The sequence below is a fragment of the Maniola hyperantus genome, chromosome 5 (assembly GCF_902806685.2).
Source record: "Maniola hyperantus chromosome 5, iAphHyp1.2, whole genome shotgun sequence".
In the NCBI taxonomy this organism is placed as follows: domain Eukaryota; kingdom Metazoa; phylum Arthropoda; class Insecta; order Lepidoptera; family Nymphalidae; genus Maniola; species Maniola hyperantus.
The window spans coordinates 2,469,321-2,491,414 of NC_048540.1; the positions used below are offsets into that span (position 1 = coordinate 2,469,321).

The 22,094-nt window shown below is 37.7% G+C and overlaps 1 protein-coding gene across 1 annotated transcript in view; it reads right to left on the reverse strand.

The window, feature by feature from the left end:
• Positions 1 to 443: 443 nt before the first annotated feature.
• The window catches only part of Baldspot (elongation of very long chain fatty acids protein baldspot), an 89,824-nt gene continuing 68,173 nt past the window's right edge, over positions 444 to 22,094 (reverse strand). The window contains exons 3-4 of the mRNA XM_034968540.2: positions 9,053 to 9,274; positions 444 to 8,556 (exon numbers count right to left, since the gene is read on the reverse strand). Coding sequence (XP_034824431.1) covers positions 8,181 to 8,556; positions 9,053 to 9,274 — 598 coding nt within the window. The 3' untranslated portion in view covers positions 444 to 8,180. The remainder of the gene's footprint in view (positions 8,557 to 9,052; positions 9,275 to 22,094) is intronic.

Sequence of the window (22,094 nt, forward strand, 5' to 3'; positions counted from 1 at the left end):
TAGCAATGAGCCCATTTACAAAGATCATTATCAAACAAAAAACTTTGTCAAGGCTTGAATTAAATAACTTTTTTTAAATGGTTGACACCATGCTGAGCTGTAAACCCATTTGGGGTGGTGTCACAGATGAAAATGTTACATTTGTACTTTGTTTTTATCCGTGACACCAACAACAAATAAATGCATTTTCTTTCTTTCTTTCATTCAACCTTACTTACACCATATCCTTTTTCGTTTAAAAATTCAACAGAAATATGAGAGCCAACTACTATTTTACTTACCTAATACCAATTCTTTTGTTTTCAAAAATGTTGGCAAACTTATATAAGACCCGCAAATTGCTAATGCGTGTGGCCGCCATGTTGATGAGACATGGTTCCAGCGCAATAGCAATTTGCGGGACGTATACAACGTTATTTTAGCACTTTATAATATAATATTCAGTACTTTTTAAAGGACATTTGCCATACAAAACGTAATTATAATGTTGTCATAAAGTCTTATTAAAAGGGTTCCCTTTCGTTAAACCCGCACCCTAGAAAGGCTGTAATAACACTTAACTAGACAAGCGGTATCTCAATACACGAACAAGCTATATTAAGTATAACAGTATAGAATCGCTTAACTATCTGAAACTATCTAACCTAATCTATAAAATAGACCTTGTGCGCTTGTTTGACAAGCGATTCAAAGTTATTACGACTATCTTAACCTAAGACCCATCTCCAGTGAATCCGCAACGACTAACGTAGATGCATTTTCATAAACCACTTTTGACAGTAATTGTTACAAATGTATGTTATGAAAAAGTATCGTCAGACTTAGCTTTGTCGTGCAGTTTAATTAATTTAAAAAAAATGTAAGCTGATTGGTATAATATTTTCTGTTGTTATACAAACACAGGGGGTAAGGGGGTGCACTAACATCTTAACACCCCAATTGTCAACCTCACCTGCACGCGGTGCCCCCTGCCGCCTGCGAATCAGCGAACGAGGATATGACGACCGAAGAATGGCGGGATAACCATTCCAAATGGCTTGGCTTTAAATAACACAGACCAGAGACGGGCAGCAGCGTCACTGGTGCGAAATGGCCTACAGCCCTGCGCTGACCAACCCGCCTGCCCAGCGTGGTCAGTATGGGCATTACTTCTAATGAGCAGCGCCAACAGACTAAGGCCCCCAGTTCCCGGCAGCCCTGCTATTCCCGATTACGGTAAGGTGGTGGGGAGCGGGTGGATGAGGAAGGCTGAGGACCGTGTTTGGTGGCGTGCTCTTGGAAAGGCCTATGCCCAGCAGTGGACGCAAACAGGCTGATGGATTGGATTGGATACAAACACGGTTTTTTTGTTAAAAACTAAGGAACATACTTTAAGACCTATGGAACATACTTTGACTTTGTTAACTTAAGTTTCAGTTAAAACGTGACATCAGCGATATAACATTATCTCGTTTTAACAGTGCCTTCGGTCTTAGCAAAGTCAAAGTACGCTCTAGTCTCTATAGATCTTAGTGTCAATGTTTAATATTATGTGGTCACCTGCGGGATGATTCGCTAACTCAGTGTCCAACTCTGAATGATAGTAGGTGGCTATCATTTTACAGTGGTTATTTCTACATTGTTGCTTCACTGAGCGATATCAAAATTTTTCGTAGAATCTTCAATGGATTAAAAATAAATATCAAATGAGCTCGGTAGCTCATTCAGCGATGAACACTGAGCTAGCGAATCATCCCGCTGTACAAAGCTAAGTAGTCAGAAGTTTTATGAATTGTCAGAAGTGATCTATTAAAATGACTCTGCTGTAATAATGTATGTTATTGTGCCACTAAGTTTGGGCTGCCGCCTGCCACGCGTTCGGTATGATCGGATATTTTTTGTCCTTTTTATGGGACATTGGCACACCATGAACCTCGATGATAAAATGCATTTTGTAATATTATAGTGATACTGTGTTTTTGTTCGCTATTTTAATAAATTCGCTAAAACTTTCCAAAAAAATAACACGTATGGCAGCATTGGTGACAGGTCTCTTGGCCTTGAATCCCAAAGTAATCGCTTTCTAAAACCTAAGTGCTCCTCAAAATTTTGTTGTTGGATTTTTCCAAACTTGAGGAGCTCTTAAGTAATAACTAATAAGGCTCAAACCGTATTGTGGTAAAGCCGAAGCGAGCATTTCAGAATTCAATTAGAACGCTGAGAAGTGGAGCCAGTCTAGCTATAGGAAAGCTTGTGGTTACTCGCTTCTTTACAGCGAAATGTATGGACATGACATACATTAAAGTTTAGGGAGATCGCCCACCGCGACTTTTTGCAGTGATACAATACGACACCAAGGTCGCGATACAGTAGCGATGCATTGCTGGCCCAGGTACCTTTACCTAGTGCGAGGCATTCGGAACCAGTGGTAGATGCATTTGACGATTAATAAGTAGTTGTAAAATTTTATTTTAATAAAATAACTTAAATCTTTTCATTTTTATTTCAAGATTCTATATATGGCTACTGTCGCGATTAAGAATCGCGTTCAAGATAGGCGCGGCTGTATTATCGCTACAAAAAGTCGCCGTGGACGATGTCCTTTCCGCGACTCATCCCCACAACTACACCGGCCACACTTTGATTGGAGACCATAAACTGTACAGCTCGTACTAACTACCCTTTACAAATAAATTACATTACAAATCACTATTCTCTTTAAGTAATAAATACGATAACAAAGGAGTTGCGCTTCTACACTGGGTCACAGAATAAGAGGTAACAGAGGGTCCGTTTAATATAACTCGCGATGACAGTCGCACTCACACATACGCGTGCACAATGTACATACGATACTCGAGCGTAAAATACATGTGGTTTTGCACTCTGAAGCGCGACGTCGACCAACGGACGATACATTTTGTATGAAGTCGTGGCACTAAAGTGGCTTTGGCGTGTAACCCGGTTGCATCAAGTCGAGGTGAGTCTGAGATGGAACGCCCTTTAGAAATATAGTGGAGCTGAGGCAAACACGGAACAGAAAGAACTGTTTTTTCTGTTCCGTGGAGGCAAAGCATATTATTTTTTGATAACAACATAAACAAAGCTTTATTTAATTTAATTTTGAAAATTGATTTAATGAAAGCATAACAGCGTCGTTTTAGGTCGTTCAGTACAGCTACCAAAGTAAATAAAGCTGAATTTTGAGTTGCTATCAAAAATACTGTACGCCTCGGCTACAGTCCATTCTGAAGATGTGCGATGCACCTAAATCAGCCAAACGCCCGTTGAGCTGATACATGCGTGTATGTGTGAGTAAACTTATTATTTTAAGTTGTATTAAGCAGACCTTCTGTTACTTATTTGTGTCTGCGTACGCTATGCTACATGGACTTATACAGAGAAATATGTAGACTGTCTGTCTCTACATTATCTGAGAATACCCGTAACTGTATTAATATATTAGAAATATTTGTGAAATGATTGTGACTATACATGATATATGACACATGTGATAGTAGATAAACAGTAGTGACGTAACTGGCAATTTAAACCCTTGATTATCTTCAGGGCAACCAGCTAAAACTTCTCAATAGTGAACTGTTTATTGGCTTTAGCCTAAACAATTTAACTATAGATCTTTGTCAGTTCCTCAACCAGGTACAATGAATATGGGTGTAGCATATCTTTATATTGTATATCAGAGAATTTACATATTTATCAATTGGACGTAGTAACGCAAAAAGATCAACAGAGCAAAGCGGTACTTCGCGCCCGAGCACAGGCTCCTTCTCTATAAAGAGCAAGTGCGCCCACACATGGAGTACTGCTCTCACCTTTGGGCTGGAGCACCCCAGTACCAACTCCTTCCATTTGATCGGATCGGCCGGCAATGCATCGGCGGTTCCTCTGGTGCTGCAAATGTTCATGGGCGGCGGTAATCACTTAACATCAGGTGACCCGCCTGCTCGTTTGCTCGCTATCTCTATTTAAAAAAAACCAACCACACAGAATTAGTTTTTGATATTCAACTTTAAAGTTTGAACTTTAAGTTGAACTCTATGTGGGTGGATAGTTTTTGCGTAACAACGTCCAAGTAGGTGTGTAGATTCATTTCTAGATTTAAATCTTCTATTTCTACATAATATTTGGCTGATTAAGTAGTGAAGAAAAAGTTTAGAAGATATTTTAAAAACTAATTTCTCTGTATAAATTACGCATAGAATCAACGTAGAAACTCGACGACAAGGGCGTTTCCACACTTTACGTGGTCCATACCAGGTAGTAAAATGTGGGAACACTGTAAGGGCGGATCGTCACTTAGCGCAATGAAAGTAAGCCAATTGACAGACCAGCGGAAGGGACCTAGCATGGAATGTTACGAGTGACGACCACTCCTTAAGCCGGCGGGCACCGATGTCAAACAATTTCCGATTTTTTAAAACTACCCTCCATTTCTGACATACCTAAATTGTTTTTGTAATTCTTCACGAATACAAAATGGATAAGAAAAATTCACGATGTTTATTAATGTATTAGTAATATTTATGTAAAATCAAAATAATTAAGAAAAACTAAAAATGTTTGATTTTAAAGTCTCGTTGATATTATTTGGCGTTTAATTATATTACAATTTGTATACGTAGGTACGTGAAAACATTTAGCATACCCACGTGATCTAATTTTTTTTATTGTATTTTAACGTTTAAACTATCGTGAGTGATTTTTTATTGTATGTGGCAATTACAGCATTCTAGTATTTTAGGGTCTGTACACACGAGCCACAGGCACATGTATTCGACAATTCGCAAAACTAGAATATTTCATATGGAGCCAGTTGCATATTATAAATAGGCATGTAGTGCGCCTGTATGCGTCGAGTCTAGATAAAGGACTTTTTTCAGTTCCCATATTTTACTGAAAATTGGTAGGTAACCGGATTCAATGGTAAGAAATCTGCGGTGACGTGTGAGTGGACACGTCGTATTAAAAACATCATCTCAAAAACATCATGTCGATAGTTAAATATAAATAAATTATTATCAAATGACTATGCAACGTTGAAAACATAGATTATTTGTGACTTAGGAGCAAAAGTCATGACTTCGATTAAGTCAGGTGTTTTCCTCGAAGGGCCATGGCATTGTTGCACAAGCGACTACTCGAAGTGTACGATACAAGCCACAGGTTTTACGGCACGGCAAACTAAGTTCTAAATAGCTAGTCGCATCGCTTACGAGTCCTCTCCATGGTAGCTCAAAGTCGTGACTCGTAGTTATATGAGCGTATGCTAGAGCAAAATGCGCGATGTTTTGGCAAATGTCATTATTTTTCAAAACTAATCAATATTTTTCAAACTAAAAACATTTGAAATGGTTATTAAAAATAATGCCTTGTCGTTGTTAGTTTTGCGGTTTTTTCTTTTATTAATATATTTCATTTACGCATGAAATTGCCTTATTCGCCATAAAATACAGACGTTTCCAGAGTTAACTTTGAAAGCAAATATACTTTTACTGTGATTGTTGGGCATAGATTCTGAAGAGATACATCAACATCTGGCTTAGTTTTAGAACTAGAATATATATTAATACTAGCTGCCATGGCGAACTTCGTTCCGCCTAGCAGTCGATTCAATTTTTTTAAATTTTTCTCTCCGTAAGAACCATCCTCGTATTTCAAGGAATATTATAAAAAAAGAATTAGCGAAATCGGTTCAGCTGTTCTCGAGATTTGCGATCAGCAACACATTTAGTGATTCATTTTTATATTATTGATATAATAGAATATATTTATTAATATATAATATTAATATAATAAATTAGAATCATTATCAGCATAATACGTTTGTATAGAAAAGCGTGTGCGAACCTAAAAACCATATCTCGTGGCCCCGCGGTAGATTAGCCATTGGCGTCAACACAGATAAAAAAATCTTAGCATTCTGATTATGATCACGCGATGTTCTAATGATAATTGTTATTAATAAAATAATGATTATCACGTTAAACGCGTTATTAATTTAAAAATTAAACATCATGTTAAATTATAATTTCCGCTTACTTGACTGATTCCAAAGCAAGACCTTTTACTAAATATAGAGGCTGTATCAAATGTGATGGACGAATTCTGTACATTTACACTAAAATAGTAAAATAATTATGAACTACCTTAAAAAAATAGACTATGACCGCCAGTTGCTACTACAGTTGACCTACTTAGCAACTAGCTTGGCTACGGAACCCTAATTTACCGTTTTTTATAATAGTACGCTCGGTCGATAACGTACTCGTATCACGTATACGTTCGCGAACACAGAATTTAGAATATAGATAGAAATGGTAAACGAGCGTCAGCTTATCGCCGCGACTAATAAAGCAACAGTGTTGCTTACAATAGCAAAGCTATTGTAAAAACTGTCGTGTTTGCCTTACTCGACCCATCGCCGGTCTACTACTGAGCACGGGTTTGCTCTCAGAATGAGAATGGCTATCTACGTTGGCCAAGTACGGATTAGTAGACTTCACACACCTTTGAGAATATTATAAAGAACTCTCAGGCATGCAGGTTTCTTCACGGCATTTCCTTCGCCGTTGAAGCATATAAACGTTTAAAACGCACCTAAAAGATTAAATACGTTTTAAACATTTTTATGAAATCACGGAAATCTGCGAATAGAAGGCAGATGTCTCAACCACTAGGCTATCACCGCTTTGTATATACATAGTAGCGTTACAGATTAACTTACGTTATTTTTGATGCTAGAGAAATATGTGGTTTCGAATTATTCTTGTATGAGTGATTTGTTAAAAATCAGCAACACCTCGTTCCGTAAAACCTGCACCTATCATTATTACAATCGCAATTGTTGTGATTGGCTGAATTTATGGTATTCTTGTTGCAACAATTGTAGCCAATAGCGAACAACCAATCGGAGATGATTTCGATCGTGACATTATAGCTGTCATTCTACCGCAATCAGCCGCGCGCCGTACACCAACGTCAGATACCTTCTCTAACTTTATTTAGAATTCTGTGGGCACTAATAAAAAAGCTAATCGGCCAATGTCACGCACCGTCGACTCATGCGCACGTGGTTAGCACTACTGATCTAATTTAGACATTTATTATTACTTTTTTCCAATGTATTTACTAATTAACAGTTTATTATTGTTTCATTGAGCTAAGGCCTATTCAATCATAGGTATAATTAACGCTTATATTTCACACATAACTCAACTGATTGCCTTTGGAGATCCACACGACTCTATTGCCTCTCTTATGGAACGCTTTTATAAGTACGTTTTCTATTAATTCGATTCGATACAATTACAGCTTTAAAAAAATCGTTTTTCTTGCGGATTCCTCTTGCATAGCATTAGGACATTGGGGCTAATTCTGAGCACAACCTAATTTTAGAGTATTCGCATGCTCTTCTAACTAATGCCATTTGAAAAGGACAGACACAGTTTGACAGTTTTAAATTTAATTTTTAGATGGTAAAACCCATGATTTTATTACGCACTCGCAAACCTACTGTTTAAATTTGTATTGTGCACTAAAATTTAGAGTCTTTAAATGTGAAAGTTATGTTCCGTTCCTTTTTTAGCATTAGTAAAAAGAAAAGGATGCAGATACTCTAATTTAGTTTAGAGAGAGACTAGAGAATCGGGGCCACTACATACATCAAAGTTATGTACAAAGACCACAACAAATAAATTGACAAAAAAATAATTTCAATTACTTATTCTATAATCAAAATAAGTATTTGAAATGATTTTTTGTCAATTTTTTTTGTTAGTAAATGGCTTTCTTTATAATAAAAGAAACATTAAAAAAAAACTCTAATTGACATTTTTTTTACTTGTGCCACTATTGAAGTCAATCAGCAATTTAACAAGCAATAATTTCTGCTTGATCTCATTCCGTCGGGAATTACTTTTACGGTAACTACAGAATAGTTTAAATTAGCTATAAGTTTAACTGCAGTATTTTTATTAAAAAAATATTGCTAATAATATAAACAACGTTTTCAAGGCGTTTTACTTAAATTATAAACTGTAGGTAAGTTTTACTTAAAACGTTTTTAAACCAGTTTTTAAGCGTAACGTTTTCGGGGCGTTTTCTGAAATCGGCAAATTGTTTCAATCGGCGCCCGCCTATAACGCTGTACAAATACTAATCATATCACAACATACCGACTAGTGCACCACACCGTTTCTCTGTCTCAAGTTACCGTTGACGTTATTAAACTCTATCTTCTTCGACATCGAAATGTCCGGAAGAGGTTCCGATTTATCTTTTCTCTCTTTCTTCCCTGAGGGGGAGAGGTACGCTTTGTAGAAGAACTGCGCGAAGAGAATGAGGTATGAGAAATACATGGCCATGGATAGCTTGATGTTGATCTGGCTGATGCCGCACGTGTGCGGCGGCGCCGTGGTCATGTAGTTGTGAGCCCAGATGTTGACCGCGAAGCCCACGATCATCTGTGTGAGCTGCAGCACTGTGATGGTCATCGCGAACATCTTTGGCGGGTATTTCCCCATACTGACCAGCGCGTAGTAGGTGTACATTACACTGGAAAGGAGAAAAGATCGTTTTAGGTTGTCGCCGTAATGAATGTCGACAATTTGGCACTCGAAATTATAGACAAGTAGATATTAAGTAATAGTAAATTCAGCAATTGATCATCAGACTGAAAGAGTACTATAGTACCAAACTAGACATTGACATAATGGATACAGACATGAGACATGGTTCAGTTAGGTAGGTCCAATCCTGAGAAAAAAAGTTAACCGCGTTTAACTCGAATGGGCAGGGCGGCGTTTGAAAACCTTCGAGATGCTTTCCTAAATTCCTGTAGGTCTACTCAGACCAAATTATATATCCTTTCTTACATTGACATCTTTATTGATATTGTAGTCAAGAGTATGGACGTCTTATCTCCGAATTCTCTTGAGCTTCTCTTGAAAAATCTGAGAGTGTGTAGAAGTAATAAGATGTGGTGGCCACCAGTGCAGGAAGATGAGTGGCTTCTTATAGTATAATGAATGAACAAATGTTTTTTTCTCACCTGTGAACACAATAGTTCATGACGACGAACCAGCGCGCCGAGGACGTGAACTCAGTGAATGAGAACCAGGTGTATAGAAGTACGGTGATGTGGTGGTACCAGTGCAGGAAGATGAGCGGCTTCTTGCGTAGGACTATGAACACCGTGTCGCCCAGTTCAGGCAACTTCGATAGGACGAACATCCACGTCCAGAAGCCGGACACTTTGTCGTGCTCGATGAAACTGGAAAGAGAAAAAAAATCTTAAATCCAACTCTCTCACTCTGATCGTATTACGCATTGCTGAGGATCGTGACCATTACCACGATAACAATGGTAGAGGTTACCTTGGGATAATAAATTCAACTATTGACTTTCAAATAGAACACAGTGTAAGTATTTAATTTGCTTAATTTTTTTCATGTAAAAGGTGGTCTCCATGAATAAACATACTGACTGACACATCAACTTTCAACACACTTACACTACTAGGTCTAGAAACTTGATATTTTGCAAGTAGGTTCTTACTATAATGTAGACTCACTATAAAGGATTATTGAAAACTCCAGCCGAGCGAATCCGGGGCGGGACATTAGTTATGGTGAAGGAAATAGATTATAGAGAGGTGTTTATCACGAAGATTTATTGTTTTTGACGATTCAGTGGATCACCAAAAGTTAGCCAACAAATTAGGAGTTAGACAGTTTTTGTTGGAAACTTTTCACAATGTTTATACTTCTACCGTATACAATGTTTATACGGAATACTTCTGTATCATAGTGAACTGCTTGTTCACTATGATACAGAAGAGGTCAGCTCGCAGGTATTGATTTCGAGGGCATATCCGTAGGCAAAGCCAGTGTAGGTAAATAGAAACACGTTTTAAACCAATTGTGGGCGTACTTATAAGTATAAGTAAAATCAAAAGAGTCGTTTTGTGCAACACACAATAATACTTAGAAAGCATAATAACAGCACTGCAGCAATAGACGGAGCATTCACAAAGGCTTTCTACATTTGGAGCATTGTTGGGAGCGGAACTTGAGTCGAACTTTCAAAAATGTTGCACTGTGAGAACGAACAATATTCATAATTTGTATTTGTTACAGTTTTCAGAACAGCATTACGGTACCTTCAAGTTACTTTATTACAAGTTACGTTACTTATATTTTTTCTTTATTTTATTTTATTTTTTCTTTATTATACAAAAAAAAAAACTATCGCACAATTTTCCTATTCTTACAATTTACAACATCTATTTCAATGTATTATTTCTTATTTCTTCTTTTATGTCCTATATCACTTTAATTTAAAAACTAAAAACACTTTATTTCATTTTATTTATCGATTTACTCGCCAACTTTATATATTCTATGCCACTGACGTTTAGGTAATATTTAAAAGGCGGTCACTGAAAATCAGCGTTGGGGCATCTGGTACCTCAGATATTTGCTCTAGAGGTTTGTGTCTGAGGGGCCCGACGTCTCAACACAAGCTGAGTGGCCTACCTGTTCGAGGTGTTGCACTGCTGTACAGGACGATATTGCCTACATGTACCACCTATATACCTCGAATAAACATTATTCTATTCTATTCTATTCTATTCTATATCATAATAATCTCACTTTTCAGACTAACTCAAAAAGTATAAAATAAAACCGGCCAAGTGCGAGTCAGGCACCAATAATGAGGCTGCGTGTTGTTGAACTCGGAAGTCACGTCGGGGTTACCAATTATGTTGCTGGAGGGTTGAAGAATTATGTACCAGCTACATGTAATGATGTACGGTTTTATTTTACACAATTGTTATGCTATTTACAATAAAGACTGGCTCGCGAACCTTATAATGTTATATACAATGATGGAAGATGTTCACGTGAAGATTGTTCGGTAGGGAATGTGGATTCTTGATTTGTGCAAGATCAGGAGGATTCTCTTCTGCGTTCCAAATTTGAATGTTGTTGTGTGGCAGCAGCTGCGAAGTTTTCTTAATAGCTGCCAGCCAAGTAACGGTAGAGGAACTCTACAACTACCAAACCCCTATTTCTCCCCCTTAGGACTTGAATTTTCAAAAACCCTATCATAGCGGATGCCTACGTCATTATAGCTATCTGCATGCCAAATTTCAGCCCGATCCGTCCTGTAGTTTGAGCTGTGCGTTGATAGCTCAGTCAGTCAGTCAGTCACCTCTTCCTTTTATATATTTAGATTCTATTCTAACTCCGGACTAGTACTGTGAATTTCTTAACAGAAAAATCCAACACTAAACTATTCACGGCCTGACCCGGAAATCAAACCCAGGGCTCGTCATCCGTAGTCAACCATGCTAACCACTAGACCAACGAGACAGGAGAATAGTAAATAAATAATTGATAACTAACATGCCATAATAACTGGTTTCTCTATATTATTTATGATGTGGTTATAGGTATATTACCTTTATCTTGACTTTACTATTTACATGGATGCATAGCAATATGGCCATCCATGTAACTGCGTATTAACTAAAAATATGGGTACATTACGATCTAAAATTGTTATAGTTATCAAAAACAAAACATTTTTAAGAATCTCAAGTTTCAACTAAGTAAGATTTCGACTCGGGTACTTGTAATTCCACACTACAAAACGCTTCTGATCAAATAACTCTTTTTCGTTTAATCCGTGTTTGACCTAACGCCATGAGCTCAAATTTAAGCAAAACGGCCTAAACCCGTATTATACTTAATTCCAAAGTTTTTGATTTTGACCAAACGGTACAAAAAAGTTTCAAGTTCTCAAATCAGTTTTTTGCATCCGTAAAATTGAATGGCTCGCAATTACCTTTTTGCTTGCCGACTCCTTAATTAACGTACCTAATAGTTTACTACGTGATCAAATCAGAAATGAGGAGATCCGTAGTCTAACCAGAGTAACCGACATAGCTCGACGGATTGCGAAGCTGAAGTAGCAATGAGCAGGACACAGTTCGAAAAACCGATGGACGATGGGGTCCCAAGGTGTTAGACGATGATGATGAAGATCATGAATCTTTTAATTACTATCAGATGCTAGCGATAACAACCGAGACCAACGGCGCTGTGCTCACCGAGGCATAAATCTATTAAAAGTATGCTCCTGAAAAAAGCATAATTATACAATTGAAGATTACCTAAATGATAAAAGAGCGTGGATTTGACCTGCAGCTCGTTCCAGCAACGCATAGGACTGCAAATACTTTTCTTATACAAGGCATAATATTGTATATCAAATCTTTGAAAAGAGCAACCGCCGAGTTTCTTGCTGGTTCTTCTCGGCAGGAAAGGCATTCCGAACCAGTGGTAGATGCTGTTGACGATTCGAAATTAGTTTTGTGTGTGATAATCATTTTAAATTATCGATTAAAGCAAAAAAAAACCGGCCAAGTGCGAGTCAGGTTCGTGCACCGAGCGTTCCGTACTACAGTCGTATTTTTTCGATATTTTGCACGATAAATCAAAAACTATGATGCATAAAAATAAATAAAAATCTGTTTTAGAATACACAAGTGAAGCCCTTTCATATATGATACCACATTTGATACTCTACCTAATAAATTTCATGATTCTAGATCAACGGGAAGTACCCTGTAGGTTTCTTGACAGACCGACGGACAGACAGACAGACAGACAGACAGATAGACAGACAGACAACAAAGTGATCCTATACAAGGGTTCCGTTTTTCCTTTTGAGGTGCGGAACCTTAAAGAAGGACGTCAAATGATTGTAACGTCACATACCGGTATTTCATAGAATCTCGCATACTAAGCACGCGTTTTAACGTTTGATAGTAAGTTGCCTACTGATTTATCTAGTTGTCAAATACCGGATTGAGTCAACGTTGCTCACCCATCGCAATCGACTGATATGCGCTATTTATTACTAACTCTACTTTATTGAGGTTAATGCACTGCATCGCATGTCTAATACTATGGGTCACAAACCTCTAGCATTTCAGCACTGCGTTATTTTGAATATTATATTAGTTCAGGTTACCGAGTGTCGACCCCTGTCGTCTAATTAAGGTGAATTCTATACAGCTTTGCGTTTTTTTATTGGTGGCCCAAGATTCCGGGGGTTGTTTTGGATCTTTTTGACATTTTAACAACTCGATCTCCTGTTGTAAATTGAGTATTTGAAAAGAGCAACCGCCGCATTTCTTGCTGGTTCTTCTCAGCAGGGAGGGCATTCCGAACCAGTGGTAGATTCAGCTGACGATTCAAAATCACTTTTAATTTGTTAGATGAAAAGGTACGAAAAGTTATAAAAAGATACGACGCTGCTACACCGCCTTTAACGTTTTTGAAAATGATTCAAAAATAAAACTGAGGTTTTAAAGATAAGCCGTTTCTATGTGCTATCTCCTTCGAGACTTCAAACTTACAAAGTCAATTCCAATTGGAACTCCTCAAAGTCATCAGCAAAGGTAAAAACTATCGAATCGAACAAGTACAATTTTGCGCGAAAAGTAATATTACGTCAACTAAACACCGTCCGACTGACTGACAGACTAAATAGACATTAGAAAGTGGTGTTGCATAAGCGCGTAGCGAAGCGTCAGCGGACGCCATGGCGCGCGAGATACGATAATTAACCTACTGATGGTGCCTATAGCGTACCGGTCGAAAGCATAACAAGTGCTTTTGCCATAAAAGTACAAATACCTTTCTATAGTCTAATCTTCAACGGTTTATAAAAAGGACTGTGAAGATTTTGGCCTACTTAGTTGTCAGCCATTTTTCTGTTTTTCTAAAATAGCGGCCACGCATAAATCCTGCAGTACTAGGTATTAATCAATAGCAAAAACAAATGACGGATAAATAAAAAATTAAAAAATTAAAAAGATCATATCTCATGAACTACTAAAAATCGCCGAACAAACAAAGGGGTGATTTGGACACCCTGGATAAATGTGGCTACTTTGGGCAGAAGTATCACCATACTACCTCAATAGCTCAACGGGTAAAGGAGTGGACTGAAAACCGAAAGGTCGACGGTTCAAACCCCGCCCGTTGCACTATTGTCGTACCTACTCCTAGCAGCTTGACGCTTAGTTGGAGAGGAAAGGGGAATATTAGTCATTTAAAATGGTTAATATTCTATAAAAAAAAGTAGTCACATTTACAATATATAATTATTATTGATACGAATCCCAATCTATTCGACTTTGACCGTGACCCTCTCTCCGGTCGCTTCATATAGTCTATACCGATTGCCGACGTTAAGTAAATAGAATTCAATCGATACCGTCTCGATATATATCCCGAATTCAGTTCGTACCTGCACATAGGTAGCTGGAACACATAGGGGATTGGGGAAAGTAGGGAAAGCCGTATTTACTCGATCACACGGATTACGTAAACGTTAGTAACAGTAGGAGCTCGACGTAAAAACGAGAATTAAGTACTCGTAGATTGGATTACGTAGTCTGCCGAATACGTAAACTATTGGGCTATTTTACAAAATATAAAGTAGCGAAAATAATGGCACCGATTCCGTTGTCTTTCTCTAAACTAAATTTAGAGTAAGTATCTGCATCCTTTTCTTTTTAACAATGCTAAAAAGGGACAGAACATGAACTTTACATTTAAAGACTAAATTTTAGAGCACGCTACAAATTTAAACAGTAGGCTCGCGACTGTGCGCTAAAATCACGGGTTTTGCCATCTAAAAATAAAATTTAAAACTGTCAAACTGCGTCTGTCCTTTTTAAATTACATTAGTAAGAAGACAATGCGAATACTCTAAAATTAGGTTGTGCTCAGAATCAGTACCAATGTAGATTTAAAATTTCTAAGAAACCTATCGGGTTTGTGACATGGACACCCCTCTTAGCACTGAAGTTTGACAGCTACAGATTATATTAATCGTAATCACTTCTCATTGGCTGATTGATATTCGCGCTATTGCCTAAAATGCACAATGCATTTTCCCGGGATACAAAGCAGCCTATGTAGTATGCAGCTCTTGTGGGATAATTCGCTTACTCAGTGATAGCTGTCAAACCTATATGACATTGGTTCTACATTGCTGCTTCACTGAACGATATCAAAATAATTTTCGTAGAGAATCTTTAAAACATTAGCCTTTGCAACATTAATATGGTACGACAACTCAAGCCGCCTACACTAATCGATTATTCATAGACTATGCTTGAAGTTGAAACAACATAAACTGTAGAAACAATTGGAGAGTTAACACAACAAAAGGTAAACTTTTAGTACCTAGACCTAGAGTCATCAGAACGTGGCACCGCGCCGGCCGTACAAATATTTGATTAGCACTACAATCCACACAAGCGTAGTTACAAGAGATTTATTTACGTAAGCCTAGCGGAATTATTTATGCCTAATCTAGACCTACAGACCTATAAAATTCTAGCATATGATATCATAGTACTATATTAGGTTAAGAAACAAAATTGTAATAGTTAAGTTTAGAAATAAGCAAGAATTATGTAAGATAAGGAAATAAATAGACTTAAAAAAACCTAGACCTTCAAAGGCGGAACGCTGAAAAAAAAAACTGCATTGTTACTACAATGTATCAACCTAATTGTATATTGATGTCGTCAGCCGATAACACGTTCACAGCTGGACATTAGTTTCTTGTAGGGACTTCCACACGCCAAGGTCTTGCTCCACGTGCTTGCGCCGCCTGGATCCAACGGCTTCCTGCGACTCGTGTGATGCCGTCTGCACACCTAGTGTGACGTCTGCTTTCGGAATTCGATTCTTCGAACTATTGATTCTTCGAACTACATAGTATGCCACTTTAGTTTCGCAACCCGAGTTTAATCTGGTTTTATTTTATTTTTAGGGTTCCGTACCTCAAAAGGAAAAACGGAACCCTTATAGGATCACTTTGTTGTCTGTCTGTCCGTCTGTCTGTCAAGAAACCTACAGGGTACTTCCCGTTGACCTAGAATCATGAAATTTGGCAGGTAGGTAGATCTTATAGCTGGCATTTGGGGAAAAATCTGAAAACCGTGAATTTAGGGTTAGATCACAGAAAAAAAATTAAATTGTAGTCATGAACTAATAATTAGTATTTTCAATTTTCTAAGTAAGATAACTATATCAAGTGGGGTATCATATGAGAGGGCTTCACCTGTGCATTCTAAAACAGATTTTTATTTATTTTTATGCATCATAGTTTTTGAATTATCGTGCAAAATGTCGAAAAAATACGACTGTAGTACGGAACCCTCATTGCGCGAGCCTGACTCGCACTTGGCCGGTTTTTTATTTTTTATAAAGAATATTAGCCATGTTAAATTACTAATATTCCCCTTTCCTCTCCAACTAAGCGTTAATCTGTTAAATAAAAATCTGTTTTAGAATGTACAGGTGAAGACCTTTCATATGATACCCCACTTGATATTACCCCACTTGTATATAACTTCGAAATTGAAAATACTAATTATTAGTTCATGACCACAATTTCATTTTTTTTGTGTGATGTAACCACAAATTCACGGTTTTCAGATTTTTCCCCGAATGTCAGCTATAAGACCTTCTTACCTGCCAAAATTTCATGATTCTAGGTCAACGGGAAGTACCCTGTAGGTTTCTTGACAGACCGACAGACAGACAGACAACAAAGTGATCCTATAAGGGTTCCGTTTTTTCTTTTGAGATACGGAACCCTAAAATACTTTGAATTTGAAAATTCATAATAATGCCGTCTGCAAGCGATTGGTCTCAGATTCGATTCACGGTTGAATTAGTTTGGAAAATTTTGTTTCCAAAGATCTGATCTAGCGACGGTGGCATGCTGCCAAGCGATTTAACATTCCGATAGGATGCACTTCACTTTTCAGATTAATGTTATAATATAACATTAACCTTGAAAGTCGGTCTGGCGCCGCCTTCATCCAGCAGCTTTTTGCTACTCGTTGTATGTCGTCTATTCCACCTAAATGGGGGATCTGCCAACACTACGATTTGACACCCAACGTCTAATGAATCTTTGAACTGTAACCGCGGCCCCCGCCCCACACATAGCCACGTCAGCTTCACAACTTACATACATACACGCACACACACACGCGCACACACACACACACACACATACATACACACACACTGTTGTAATTTTATTACTGTATATACATTAATTCTAAATCTATTCTGTTAAAACTAGATTTAGATTTAAATAATAATTATGAAATTACGCTGTTGATTACTTTCAAATAAACAAAATAAATAAATAAACTTCTTCAACTATGTCGGTTACTTTGGCTCTTCAATGGATCTAATCATTTCTGATTTGATCAGCGTCTGCTTAGACCCTTAGAAAAATAGATACCTATTTAGCTACCTACAATTTTCTGAGCGCATTCATTACGTAACAGCTTCCTACACGCGGCTCGACTGCCAGGAAAATAGGTCAAAGAATCAACCATAGATAGGTAGGTATCTATTTAAGAGCCAGTGAGGCTAGCGTCTCGTCTCCGACGTCAACTTTCTTGTTTTTAAGGTTCAATATCTCCAGAGAAAAAAAACCGGCCAAGTGCGATACACTTTTCGCACTTTTGCATGATAATTCAAAAACTATGATGCATAAAAATAAATAAAAATCTGTTTTAGAATGTACAGGTGAAGACCTTTCATATGATACCCACTTAATATAGTTATCTTACTTCGAAAATTGAAAATACTAATTATTAGTTTATGACCACAATTTAATTTTTTTTGTGTGATCTAACCACAACTTCCCAGTTTTCAGACTTTTCCCCTAATGTCAGCTATAAGACCTACCTACTTGCCAAATTTCATGATTCTAGGTCAACGGGAAGTACCCTGTAGGTTTCTTGACAGACCGACCGACGGACAGACAGACAGACAACAAAGTGATCCTATAAGGGTTCCGTTTTTCCTTTTGAGGTACGGAACCCTAAAAAGGGATCCTTATAGGATCACTTCGTTGTCTGTCTGTCTGTCTGTCGAACTGCCGTGTCTGTCAAGACCCGTCAAGGGAATCAAAGCTTCCAGGGCACTTCACGTTGACCTAGAATCATGAAAGGCAGGTAGCAATGTCAGGGAAAAATCCGAAAACGGTGAATTTGTAGTTACTAGTTACATCACAATAAGTTCAGCCGTTTCGAAGACTAGCCCGTTCAAACAGACAAATAGACAAAAATTTTAAAAACGCGTGATTCAGTTATGGTACAGTTCAAATAACCATATGAGCTAGTTATTTCGAAATCACAGACAGACACTTCAGATTTATTTATTAGCATAGAAGTATAGATAGTATAGATTGTATGTTATCAGTGATAAGATAAAAACTCTAAAAGCCATCCTAACTTATATAAAATAAATAAACCGAGCAATATAATATTATTTTTGGCAAGCTGTACTTGCAGCAAAAGTGAATCATAGATGTGGGGTGCAATTTTTTAAATGCCAAATGTCAGTTCCTATCTCTTGAATAGAATAAGAATAAAGAATGACACTCCGCACACTCCAGTGTCGTACCTACCCGAAGGGTAAATTTTTTCCCTCCTTGTCTTTGACAGACACAACACACAGACAGACAACGTAGTGATCCTATAAGGGTTCCTTTTTCCTTTTGAGGTGCGGAACCCTAACAATTAAGGACCCTTCTTATAAGAGTTTAATAGAATAAATAATAGGTCATGTGCCTGATCTCTCTCCGGTTGTGGTGGATTTCTATCCTATCGGGCTATGAGAGTGAGGGAATAGAGAGTGCACCTGTGTTTGCGCACACACTTGTGCACTACTATAATACTACTATAATACCTATCGCCGCGCGCCGCCGCAGCGCCCGCTGCGCCGTGCCGAAATTCGGTCGGGAGAACATTATTAAGGGACTAATCTTAAATTATATAAAAGGAAAAGGTGACTGACTGACTGACCGATCTATCAACCCACAGTTCAAACTACTGGACGGATCGGACTGAAATTTGACATGCAGATAGCTATTATGACATAGGCATCCGCTAAGAAACGATTTTTGAAAATTCGACACCTAAGGTGAAATAGGGCTTTGAAATTTGTGTAGTCCACGCGGACGAAGTCGCGAGTTTAAGCAAGCAATAACTAATGATTCACATTGCTAGGAAAAACGGGAGTAGCATAGAGAAACTGTTGATCACTGGCAAAATCGGAGGAACCCCTCGCGGACCCCCGAGACGTTGGTCTGACCCAGTGGTTTACTACGATACGAAAAGCGGTCGACACAGCCTTCTGCAATGCCTTCCCTACGGCCTCCAACAGGTAAAAATGGCGCAACATCGTGAAGTAAGTGATATCTTGAGGGAGCCACGATCCTTAAATTTGAGGGACCGACGCGAGAAGAAGAAGAAGAATAACCAACACTCAATTAAATAAACGAGATTATAAAAAACCTATTCATCATTTTAATTTATGCTGCCAATGTCAATGATCATAAGCGTAATCATTGCATTTGTATAATACGTCAATGCCATTTGACTGATAATATTTTAATAATTGAGTTTATTATATCTAAACGAACGTTTTATAACATATTATCGCAGATCTACGAAAACCGGTTAGTTAGCAAGTTTTATTATACTAACCGGATCAAACTGGTAAAGCTAGACCAAAAAATATCTTTTTATTATTATTCAGATACAACTTGCATCTCACCTGGTGGTAAGTGATGATGCAGTATAAGATGGAAGCGAGCTAACCTGGAAGGAGTAGGTATGGCAATTATTAATAAACCATACCCCTTTGGTTTCTACAAGGCATCGTACCGGAACACTAAATCGCTTAGCGGCACGGCTTTGCCGGTAGGGTGGTAGCTGGCCAGACCAGAAATTTAGAAATTATAAAATTCCCAACCCCTGCCGGGAATCGAACCCGGGACCTCACACTAATAAGACCACAACGCTTACCACTGCGCCAGTGAGGTCAGTGACAGGTTCAATCTATCATCATCATCATCATCGTTTACCCATCGCCCCGGCTCATCAGTGAGGACAGGTCTCCTCTCAGCCAAGTGCGGATTGGCAGATTTCACACACCTTACAGAGATGAGAGAACATTAAGGAGAGCTCTCGGCATGCACGTTTCCTCACGATCGATGTTTCCCTTCAATAAAGCAAGTTAACTCCGAAAAGTTTGAAGTCCCGGGACTAGGAGGCAGACGTCTTAACCACTATTTATTATCACTTTGATTTAATCCATAATTCCGTACTTACTAATATTTTTATACCATGGTGTAACCAGAACGCTAGCAAAAACGAAGACAGGTGACAGCACTGATATGATGACTGGTATGATACCACAAAAAAGCACGAAAAAAATTTAAAAAATCCTATATTTTGTAAAAGTTCACGATATATTGCAAATAAAACATCTGACTGACGCTAGAGGTCAACGAACGTTGCCTAAGTAGGGCACTCGGAGTCTGCCGCGTCGTAGACGGGGTATTGACCCGAGTTTTGCGCGCTATTCATTGCGGGTTTGAAAGATACTAAATCAGTAAAGCTACAAAATAAGGCAAATGGTTATTGGTATTGGATTGTGATTAGGTAGGATAACAATAAGTTTTTGCTAGCGTTCTGGTTACAGCCTGTATTAAAAGGAAAAGCTGACTGACTGATCTATTAACAGCACAGCTCAAACTACAGGACGGATCGGGCTGAAATTTGTGTCTGTCTGTCAGTCTGGTCCTTGTCAAGGCCCATCCTTTTAACCGATGCTAAGATACAGAGATAGTTTGTATCCCGGTGACGGTCACAGGTTACTTTTATCCCGGAAAACCAGAGTTCACACACGATTGAAAAAAATCTAAATCCACGCAGAAGAAGTCGTAGGCCTTGTTCTAAATAATCTACGATACCAAACACTTCTGCGACTTACTGATTAAAATAGAAAATAGAAATTCTTAATATGTGTTAATTGTAATTTGTAACACACATTATTATCATTATACCATTATTTATTATTACTATCATCTAGGCATGCACAATATACCTAGCCTAGATGATAAAAATAGTAAATTATTGTTATTATCATCATCTAGGTGTAATGTTACAATTAATTAACTTGCCCAAATATATAATTGAGACGCGAGAACTTCCTTTATTAAAGATAAAATTGAAAAAACTATTGTTAGAAAAGACATATTACTCGATTAATGATTACCTTGTAGAGAAATTTTAGCTTTATTTTAATTGTTGACATTTGTAACATTATCATTTAAATTTGTATTTTTTGTAACTAAGTATTTTATGTGACTAATTTTATCAAAACTATGTCCACGTTGTTAGGTATATCATAGAATAGAATAGAATAGAATGTTTTTTTATTCATGTAAACTTTTTACAAGTGCTTATGAATAGTCAGGTAGTTTTAATTTACCACTGGTTCGGAATGCCGTTCATAAGTCATAACATATTGCATGCTAATAGGCAGAATTTGGCTGTACCTTTTTGTTTTGTAATATCTGCAATGTTTACCCATATTTGCAATAAAGAAATTTGAATTTGAATTTAACCCACATGCGGCTGTGCAAATGGAACTTAGTTTCATGATGTTGTTAATCTTTAATCTAAATATATAAAAGGAAAAGGTGACTGACTGACTGACTGACTGACATCAGGTGTGTGATCTAGGAAACCTAAAACAAACACTTTGTGTACAATGTGCTCAAAGATTTATAAACTTTAGTAGATTCAGAGACAAGACCTTGAAAGCTCGTGAACTTATGATGGACTTAGTAGAAAAACATGAATTAGTGAGTATATAATCTAAATCTAAGTAAATATATAATAGGATTGACTGACTGACTGATCTATCAACGCACAGCTCAAACTAATAGACCGATCGGGCTGAAATTTGGTAAGCAGATAGCTATTATGACGTAGGCATCCGCTAAGAAAGGATTTTGAAAATTCAACGCCTAAGGGGGTGAATTAGGGATTTGAAATGTGTGTAGTCCACGCGGAAGAAATCGCGAGCATAAGCTAGTTACGTATAACATATCAACCAGTATGAAATGCAGTTTCACTCAGTCAGCTCTTATCACCCCGAGTCTGGAGTTCTTGA